General features: G+C 37.0%; 1 protein-coding gene across 1 annotated transcript in view; it reads left to right on the top strand.

Annotated features, from left to right (window-relative positions):
• Positions 1 to 11,285, top strand: part of LOC107726650 (synaptic vesicle glycoprotein 2A-like) — a 34,272-nt gene that overhangs the window by 9,970 nt on the left and 13,017 nt on the right. The window contains exons 2-3 of the mRNA XM_016536312.1: positions 5,024 to 5,659; positions 10,275 to 10,331. Of these exons, the coding sequence (XP_016391798.1) occupies positions 5,167 to 5,659; positions 10,275 to 10,331 (550 nt within the window). The 5' untranslated portion in view covers positions 5,024 to 5,166. The remainder of the gene's footprint in view (positions 1 to 5,023; positions 5,660 to 10,274; positions 10,332 to 11,285) is intronic.

The raw sequence follows: 11,285 nt of genomic DNA, 5'->3' as shown, positions 1-11,285 counted from the left end.
GTTTTGTAAAAATCGACGCGTTTCAAAAAGGCGGGGCATAGAGGAGAAACAATAATGTACAGTATGTGGAAAATAATGTGTTTTTTTTACTTTAAACCGCATAAACACATTTCATTACACCAAATACACAAAATAATGTTCTTTTTAGCAGCATCATATGACCCCTTTAAGTTATAATGTCAGAATTACAAGATTACTTTTTTACTCAGAATTGGACTTCATAACTTGCAAATTGCAAATTTATATCTCGCAATTCTGAGAAAAAAGTCACAATCTTTTATTTTTAAATTTTTTTTTTAATTCCGTGGGGAAACAAGCTCCCATAACATAGTGTGTATATAAAAAAATATAAAAGGCAAGTATTTTTGCAGTGTTCCATCTCTATTTGATTCATAGCAGATCTAGAGGAAATTTCATTTATTATTGTATTTAAGAAGGGCACTGTCTACTTTGTCTGTGTTTTACTCTATTTTTGATCTACCGCAGTCCTAAATCACATCTAAAAGGCCTCTAATCTCATATTGCATAGGGCAGTGTATCAGCGAGTAGATTTGACAGCTCTGGCCCAGACTTTGCTTCACAGAGCTTTTAGGCCCTGTTCTTTAGTGCTGACATGTGTTCCTGTACGAGTCTAATTGAAACGCAAGTGTTCCTCCAAGAGGAAGACTGTTGTTCCCAGCAGAGCCATCTCACACACACCGCTGCTCCTGCACGCCACTATTGCTGTCCCGTCTGCAGACCTGAATAGAGATGAGATGTATTTGTGAACTGTGAAACCATACTGCAGCATAGCCAGTGTGCTCTGCCTGTGCAGGACTAGTTTACCCGGCTTATTCATAGGTTTATTGGTTTGACATTGAATGTCATTGAGAGCTCTTAAAGGGATAGTTCTCCTATAAATGAACAATTCTCTCATCATTTACTCACCTAAATATATTGCAGGATGGTTATGGTAGATTTGTATGAGGATCAGACTGAAATTTGAAATCTTACCTCCCATTTATAGCTCTCAAATCTCTTTGACGGTGTTATGGCGGAGAAGTGGAGCATATAACAACCCAAATTTCAGTCTGTTTGTCACATAAAGCTATCATATGGTTTCAGAAGACTTAAAAATAGCTGTTGTGTTGAAACTGAAATAAGTTGTGTTACTGATTTAGTGGTACTTTTTGGAGCTTGGCAACCACATTTACAGTACTTTCATTACGTTCATTGTATTTTGTGTTCTGCTGAATGATACGAAATTGAGTAAATGACAGTGTTATTTTAGTATTATTTTAAATAATATTTATTTATATACTATTATAGTTTTTATTAATATTAGCTTTTGTTTTCTTTATTTTCTTATATTTTATAAATTTTTTATTATTATTACCATTTAGGTTTAATATATTTCTGTTTCTGTTTTAGTTTTATTTAATTACATTTAATACATCTAGTTCTTAAACATATTTCAGTTGGTTGCCCGAGTAGCATTTATTTTCTTTTATTTTTTTATTTTTTTTAATTTTCTTTTATTTTGCAAAACATGCTTTAACAGTTTTAGTTAATAATAATTACCCTGGTAAATAATGTCAAAATTTAAATTTTGATTGAACTGAACCATTTAACGCAGTAACCAAAGGATTTCTCAAACTCCGAATGTTTTTAAAGTGATAGTTGAAGAAGAAGGACCATATTTTGAATGGAATCCATTAATCCAATGTTGTTTGTACCCCACCAATTTTCAATGAGATGAGATAAAATACGATAAAATAAATAAAATAAACACTAAAACCAAAACAAGACTATGAATGTTCTGAATGAATGAAATGCCTTTGTCCGTGTTCACTCCGTCTCGAATCGCGCTCACGGAAAGCACGAGTCTCTTCCGTGGCTCGGTACGCTTGCAACTCGTTTTTTTTTTTGTCTCGAGCAAGAAGACTGTATGACATTCACGTTACATAATTTTACTGATTTTTACGTAGAAAGGGCGACAGCACACCGCATTAAAAGAAATGAACGTTCATGTTTTCATAACCGCTGGCCAAATTCAAAAACAATACTAAAATTAAATCATCTTTGAGAGCAAGGGGGCCCCCTGGTGTTTCGGGGGCCCTACGCAGCTTGCGTACTTTGCGTATAGGGAGGATCGGCTCTGGATGAGTATAAGTGAAAGAAATTTTTTTATATATTTTGTGTATTTTAAATATTTGTGTATTTTGAATGAAATCTTCCCTGAGTGCTGCAATGCTGATGATTTTCATCGTGTGTCAGTGCTGTATCGATTAAATACTCATCAGAACCCACTTCCCAGACAGCAACATAGTTTTGGCCCAGATCCGGCCCACATCTGGCCCATGTGAAATCCATGCGGGCCAGATGTGGGCCGGATCTGAGCCGACACTGCTTGCTGTCTGGGTTGCATGGATTTTTCTATAACAAACACTGTCTAATCAGCCCTGAAATCAATCAATATTAAAAATGATTTTCACAATGGCAGCGCAGGTCTCTACTGGCAGAGAGGTGCACATGCGGAGAGAACATGCAGGGATTGTATGAGTGAGAATGAAACGACTACAGAGGACAGCATAAGGCAGATCCATGCCTGCTGCCGCCAACTGGGCCGTTTCTCCCTTGGACCAACCGCTTCCGCTGATGAGCTCATAGCGCCCCAGATTCACCTTTACAGACATTTATAGCTTTACAACCATCTCCCATTATGCAGTGTTTACTCTGAGTAAGAAGAGAAGCACGTCAATTAGTTTTATTGGCATTTATAGCTCTGCAGTCCACATGACTGGTCTGTTTCTGTGTATTCACTTGTCAGTGCCCTGATAACGTAATAGGACTTGGGCCGAGGTGTTGAGTAGAGCAGTGCTGACAGATATCCCAGATTGCCTTTTTTTGGCTGTCACTGAGAAGGCCGAATGTCTTGCCGGCTCATTATCTTCACAGACACGGGGTGATGTGGACGCTGAGAGGTGGCCGTCCGACTGATGAGCTCTATTCAGAGAGGAATACACAACAAGAGAGAGAGAAAAGAACAGGCAAATTAGATGAGAATGTGAACAAGAATGTGACTTGTTTACATGTAGTTTACAAAAAAGAAGAGTGTCGTCATTAGGAATGGGAATCGTTATTTAACTCTGTATACATATATGTATATCTCCGTGGGTGTGTGTGTGTATATATATATATATATATATATATATATATACACACACAGAGATAGATAGATGTATATTTTTTATTATATTATATTACATTATATTTTTTATATTATATTATTAAATCTGATAAAATAAATATTCTACATGCTCCATGTTCCATTTATATATATATATATATATATATATATACTGATATGATTGTGACAGATTTTTTATGATTTTCCTAATATAATGAGGTGTATATTATGTTATATTATATTACATATTAATATTATTATATTATTTAGTTGGACATGATAAAAAGTTATGACTTCTGATTTACTGAGTACGTCAGGATCCTCTCTGAATGATTCAGTGAGTCAAAAATTTAAAATACAAGAATGATTTTTAATCTTTTTGACTCAAAAGAACCAGCTGATAAGTGTTATTTGTTCAAAAATCATATTACACTGGTTGTGCTGTATAGTGAGGACACTAAAGACGTGTTGCCATCATCAGCTCTGGTTCTTCTTTCCTAACCCTAAATCTCATCCCTTTCAGGTTTGTTCAGTGAAAGATTTCTGTACAGATCTTTATCTGTGCTGTAGAGCTCCTAAGTACCCCTGAGATAATATTAATGTGGCTCAATTATGTATATTAGATTATTAATGCAATAAATGGATCCAGACCAATTTCAACAGATTGTACGAGGCAACACGGGCTGATTGTTTTATGATTTTCCCTCGGGAACAATTTAATTGCCCTTTTTCAAGGAGGCTCAATTGGTTTCTTAAATGTTTTCCTCCAGAATGTAAACTGGACGAAACAAGGTCACCGTGAGCTGCTGCACCTATTTACATGCTGCCACTGTTATCCATGTAGTCATTTGTAATTGTTCTCTTAGCTTACAAGAATTTTAATTCTGTGCGTATTACTTTCTTGCTGTTATCACAAAGCTGATTAATCATAATCAAATTTATTCAGGTAATATCACTGTTTGAAAATGCTGCCGAAGCCAAGCTCAGTGTAATAGCTTGTTTTGCATGATTTCTAGATGGTTTAAGCATGTCATTAGCTGATTTAAGCTGGTTAGATGGTTGATTGGCAGATGCCTGGTTTTTGACCTGGTAGACCATTTACCTAGCTTGTACGTCATGTATTTAATATTGTGGGAAAAATGCATTGATATGAACAGATAAACTGTGCACAGAGCAGAAAGCCATACAAATCATGTGTTTTGCAAGTCAATATAAAAAAAATGATGGTTGATTAGCTAGAATAGCAGCTGATAGACCTGGTTTTAACCTTCAGAATATACAGACTACCTGTATGATTCAGTAAATCTAAAAGAGCAAATCTTACAAAAACAAATAATTTTATTTGCTGAAGTTACTTTTTACATTAAGACAATAAGCTTTTTTTTGTTGGACTTTTTGCATTTTCATGATTTTTTTTTTTCATTATGAGATTATTTTCATGACAATTAAGCACATAAAATAGTTACTGTAATGCCATGATTTATTTTTATTTATATGTACATAAATGCTGCACAGATAAACTATTACAAGCATTATGTAAAAATACTTTAAAATGTTAAACTTTTTATTTATACTTTATACATTTTTAAGTATTTTATATATTTTTATAAATTAATACAAATATTTTATCTTATCTTATATCTTATCTGGACATGTTCATGACAGATTTGCACGATTTGCCCAATAATTTTACCATCATTGACCATTGGACCATCTTTTTACCATACCTAATAACAAGTCACCTTATGTGATGTATGATATATTTGTAAATTGGTGTGTTAATGTTGTAAAGTAATGCTTTAATACATCAGTCTTTCATCTTGAATAACAGCATGTGTTCTTGTATATTTTCAGACTGCTGTGTAGAGCTCTGAGCTCTAGAAGGTGCTGTCCAAGGTCCTGAACTTCTCCAGCCCAGCTTCACTCTACTACATGCTAACAGGCAGCTCCTGACACCCAGTTCCAGCACTCTTTACATCAACGCACGACTTTGAACCATGGAGGAGGGTTACAGAGACCGTACGGCATTCATTAAAGGTGCTAAGGACATTGCAAAAGAGGTCAAAAGGCAAGCAGGTAAAAAGGTGGGCCGCCACGTGGACAAGATGACTGACGAGTACACCAAACGCTCTTATACCCGCTTCGAAGAGGAAGACGATGATGACGATTACCCTGTGCAGGCCCAGGACGGCAGCTACTACCGCAGCAACAGCAGGGCCAACGACGACGAAGGAGCTCACAGTGACTCCACAGAAGGCCACGATGAGGATGATGAGATCTACGAGGGCGAATACCAGGGCATCCCCAGGAATGACTCCGTTGAGAAGGCCGACAGACAGGTGGGCGAAGTGGGACAGTCTCAGTTCCGGGACATGGCGCAGTACGAGGGGGAAAGGAGGAAGGACCAAGAGGAGCTAGCCCAGCAGTACGAGACCATCCTCCAGGAGTGTGGCCACGGCCGCTTCCAGTGGACCCTGTACTTTGTGCTGGGTCTATATATATAGAGGGTGAAAGAGAAACTTTCTGCTGATTTTTTTTTTTGGGGGGAAAATGTTTAGGATTGAAAACCTAAATGTATTGCAAATAAATGTAATGAAACTGGATTTATTTTCATGGTAAAAAAAAGGATTGGTTTACACAAAAATTAACAATTTTCAAAATCAAACCCTGTATGATTGTCTTTTTCTATGAAACAAAATGAAATGTTAAGCAGAATGTCCAAGTTACACTTTTCCTTACAACGAAATTGGCTGATGATATTTTACTTGTTCATGATATTTCATGGCCCTTTTTTTGAGCTTAGCAATATAAATCACCATCTGCATTTTTGGAAATGCATTATGGAAAGCAGAACCTCAGATATTCTGCCTAAAGATCTTCTTTTGTGTTGCACAGAAGATAGAAATTTCTGTCAGACTGGAACAAGTATGTACTTGTACATGTAATTTTTCATTTTTGAAAGCCAATACTGTTTAGATCCTTTGCAACATCTTAAACCAGCCTAAGCTGGTTTGCTGGTCTTATCTGGTCTAAAAAGTGCCTAAAACTCCTGTAAAACCAGCCTGACCAAGCTGGAAGACTAACTAAGACCAGCAAACCAGATTAGGTATAGAAATGTATAAGATCTCTGTCCAGTGGTCATGGGAAAATAGCTTTCTGTAACATATAAACAAAATATATCTTAAGGCCACTGTCTTTATTCTGTCTGTATTTCCACTGTCATCTTGTGCCCATTTCACCATCTGTCAGTCCGGCTTCGTACTGCCCAGTGCTGAGAAAGACATGTGTTTGTCTGAGCCCAACAAAGGGATGCTGGGTAAGTCGAGAACAGCTCATTAGCCTTTATCTGTGGTTTCTGTTATAAAGTGCTTTAATGCCCAATCTTCCCATCCACTTTTTCACCGGAATTATATCCGGAAGTGTTCTTCTCATTCATTTTTTCCAAAGATTTAAAAAAAAAAAAAAAACTTTGTTAAAGAGTTACAAGCTATGAACCAAACCAACCAGTTACAATGTGAATCAAAACACTACAAAATTTGTTTTAATTAAAAAAAGTATTTGAAAATTAGATGAAAAGACAAAGCTGTGTACTGTGATCAGGGAAAGATCACTATATTATGATTATTGTTGGCTCTTTGATAAATTGCTTGTGTTCCTCTTTTGTAAGTCTGCTAAATTCATGAATGTAAAGTACTGCAATCCCAAGAAGAATTGTGAATGATATAACCGAAATAAGCAGCATTGACGCAGTTTGAGCTATAATTAACTGACAATAGACATGCTGAACAGCACAGTGTGCTTTCATAGCTTGTTCTGACTCCTTGTGGTCAATATTCTGGTAGTCCTTTTGCATGGATGGATTCCTTGAATATCATGTTACATATCCAAAAAACAAGGTATTATCATTATATAATGTCCACAAACATTTTGGTAGTTTTAACTGCTGTGCTCATGCATGCTCACACATAAGTGTTGCTGCTCTTAGACCATATTCATTATGTTTCTTAATGTTGTCTATTTGATAAATGATCTTTTATGTGATTATTGGGACATTATTGATGTGTTTTCTTGGTCGTAAGGTTCACACCTTGGGTTATAAATGTGAGCTTGTTGTGTGCTCATGTCAGTGCTTGTTCATTGATACACTCTGCGTGGGTCTCAGCTGAGCGTGTGTATGTGAGTGCCATTGGGGAGCAGGGCCCTTGGTCTCTCCCCTGTTACAAAACAGCCCTGACTCATGCAGAAGTGCCGTCTGCATCTCTGCTGGGTCCTAGTGCTGAAATGTTTCCATGCACACGCAGCTGCAGTTCCGCTGCAGAAATGCTTCAGCCTCTGTCACATGACACTCTCCAATCAAATCCAACAGCGTGGATGTGTGGGATGAAATGGCCCGCCGGGGGTTTGTTTCTGCTCACTGCACCCAGCAGTCAACCTGCATGTTTCTCTATAGCTTTAAACGCAATGAATGAGGCCTAAACGAGAAGAAACTGCATTATTTGCTTGTGTAGTATAAAAATACTAATACTATAGTATAATACGATGGATAAAATACTATTATAAATGTAAATACTACTGAAAGTAAAAAATGTTATGACAAATCAGCTGTTAGGGAGATTTTATGGTTTGATGGATTTTTATTGAATTTGTTGGATGGATTGATGCTATAGATAGATAGATAGATAGATAGATAGATGGCAGCAGATGCACTAAAGGTGATGCCGCTGTACCTTTGACAGCACACATTTAGCCTATTTCTCACCAGAACACCGGGTGTCAAACGGCACATTAGTTCGGGTGTAACTGAAGAACAGAATATACAAACCTGCCACAGTCCATCGCGCTCCTCTCATCTGTGACACATAGACACACTGGCAGAAAGGAAAAATGGCTCTATAAATAGTCTCCCGGCCCCTCCCCCGCTTTCTCTCTCTTTTTCCCCCTCACTTCCTCAACACTGGAGCCTGTGTGCTTTCCTGTCACTGTGCGGGAGAATCACAGCCTCCTCTCTCGCCCTTCCCCCTCTGCTCTCTCTCTCTCTCTGAGGAGGAAGAGGAGGCGGAGGTCAACAGTCTCTAGGCACTTGCCCCGCCCATCCCCTCTCCTCCTCCTCTGAGACCCCTGTGACATAATGCAGGTGGCCCCGCCCACTCAACCATCACCTAGCCCTAATTGGCTGGGTCGTGTAGCATCAGTGTTGCAGCAGTAGCGTGAAACACAGACCTTCCCTTTAAATTCAAGACACGTGGTTAACCGCGAGTGCGGCCGTGTTTATTAATGCTGTCAGGTGAGCGAGTTGTGTAAAATCACACAGCACATGTGTTCAGTGTTGTCATCTCTATTGTTCAGGTCTCCCTAGCAAATGTTCTCTGCAGCATTGCCTATGAAGGTCATAAACAGGCCTACATGAGTGCAGAATTCAGAATAAAGTGCTGTAGAGTTCCACAGAATGCAAGCGCTGTACACATTGTTTATGGAATATTATTGAGAATATGACCATGCTTTCACCTTTTCTATAGTATACACTAAACAAAACAATACAAATTTTTTTGTATAATGTGAAGTTGTTCTTTAACAATTAAAACAGCATTTAATACAACAAAAATATGCAAAAATATTTTTTGTTTTTTTTTGTCTTGTTTACTAGAAAAATATCGTTTTATTGTTTATTTAAATATATATATATATATATATATATATATGCTAAAATGTATAATGCATTATAAATGTATTCATAATGTATGTTAAATACATTATATCTTTTCATATATAACTGCAATTAAAAACCTAACAGTGCAGGTGTTGTGCAATGCAGGGTAATGCATAATACTTTCTAACAATAAATAGATTCATATTATAAATGTATCATAAATGTGGTTACAATTATTCATAAGATCATACAATACATTATAAGAGGCATTACAGTGCATATTTAATCCTTTATAAACACTTCATAATGCATTATATATAAATACTTCAAGTAAAGTGTTACCAATTTTTATTTTTTTTGCAGTGTAAACAGTTTTTGCCAGTAAATGCTTTGACAGATTCACCATTGTCTTTATGTTGTTTTGCATTACCCATTATTTTATCCCATCAAATTCAATCCAGATTGCAAACACAACTTTCTGCTGCTAATAAGAGAGCACAGAGCGGTCTTGTCATATTTAAATCCCAATGTCCCATTTTAGTGTTACTCCTCTCCGCTAATGCATTGCCCAATGGACACAGCTCTTCAGTCAGAGGTGCTGAGAGCCGCGGGCATGTCCTGTGCAGTGTAAGCCGATGGGCCCTGGAGAGGAGGGGTTGAGATAACAGACCCCTGTGCTGCATTGCAGTGATGCCTATTAAGGCTCATCATCACGGCTGTCCGCCATAGTGGCCCATTATGAGGCCAAGGTGAGAGAAAAGTAGTGCTGACAGCTGCCTCACAAAGTCAGCTTTAATGCTACTTCAGCATTTGCAGCACCATCTTAAACACCTGCAGATCTTGCAGAAACACCAGACACCAGCACAGATGCTCATCAGAGTATAGCTGTTGGTTCTGATGGTGAAATGAAGAGAAATGTTTATAAATGCAATTCATTCAATACTGAAAGGTATTACTAAATGTAGTCCAATATAGTTAAAAATTAAAGTGGGTTTTACCCAATATGTGTGTACAGCTTATACATATATACTAATCATAACATTTAAAGAGGTGATTTATGTTAATGCCATATCTCTTGCCAAAAAACATGTAAAAAAATAAAAAAAATTTTTACATTTAAAATAAATAATTCATCTCTTAATTCTAATGCCAAAATATATAAGGAAATACAGTATGCTATCTATCTATCTATCTGTCTATCTGTCTGTCTACAGTGCCTTGCAAAAGTATTCAATTCAAAAGTAAAGTTTTTTACATTTTGTTATGTTGCTGCCTGCAATTTACTTTCAGTGCCATGATATTTCTGACCAAAATACATGTAGAATATATGTGAAAATATACTTTTTAAATTTAAAATATATTTTGTCTATTCCTTCAAATGCCACAAATGCAAGAAAATACATTTTCTGTCTTTTGGGTGAATGCAAAATGTATTTTTTAAAATATATTTTGGACTATTTATGATTGGAGGCATCTACGCTGCTGCCATGGCCTGGGCCATCATTCCCCACTATGGTAACCATCCCGCTCACATTGTTTAGGTTGAGTGCTGTAGCTTAATGGTTAATTGATCTTGGCTGGTAGCTGGAAGGTTTTAGATACATTAATTTAACTATCACCACCGTGCCCTTGAGCAGGGCATTTAACCTCAGGTAACTCCACAGGGGACTGAACCGGTAACTTAAGATGGAGATGTCACAGAAAGTAATTCCACCAATTAAGGATTTAGGGACAATATGAAGTGGTTATAAATCTCATCAGCTTATATTCAAAAGTATGACATGATTTTAAAAGCCTAGTTGCCATGAATATCAGAAATGTCAGTCACTTGAGTGTCGTAATTAGACTGTAGTCTACACAATTTATTAGTTGTAAATTAAGTGGTATTTTTAGCATTAGCTTTTTAAAACGTTTACAGTCAAAAATGGAAACAATTTGATATCTTGAATTATTTTGGATATTTTATGACTTTGTAAATGTGCATTCAGTGCAGGGTCAGAAATGAATAGGGACTTGGGGCAAAAATGCCACCAAAATCAATAAAAATGCCCCCTAAATTCAAGATACTCAGGGCTCCAGACTGCGCCTAAAACGGTCACATTTGCGACCAAAAATATTAGTTTGCGAGTGATACTTTTGCCATTGGCATCTGTATAAATTTACATGTTATGATTTAAAAATGTGCATGTAATTCCTTTTTTCCCTCATTGTTTTGCGATCACATCTTTTGTTTATGTTGACGTAATAAACTGAGACGATGCACATCAAAGTTTTAGAGGAAAAACAGTCCTCATCTCTGCCGAACACCAGCGTTGACGGCACACCTGCTAAAAGCAGGCTCCAGTTGTGGCGGCATGAGAGAGAGCGAAAATGACGGAGAGACGTGCGAAGTAAAAGTGCAGAAAAGCAGTCTATTTTGTGCACAACTTGAACAAACTACAACAGGTAAAACTGTCAGCTGTGTGGAAA

Source organism: Sinocyclocheilus rhinocerous, unplaced genomic scaffold (genome assembly GCF_001515625.1).
Source record: "Sinocyclocheilus rhinocerous isolate Xijiao unplaced genomic scaffold, SAMN03320098_v1.1 scaffold5, whole genome shotgun sequence".
In the NCBI taxonomy this organism is placed as follows: domain Eukaryota; kingdom Metazoa; phylum Chordata; class Actinopteri; order Cypriniformes; family Cyprinidae; genus Sinocyclocheilus; species Sinocyclocheilus rhinocerous.
This window is presented reverse-complemented; position numbering and strand designations above follow the sequence as displayed.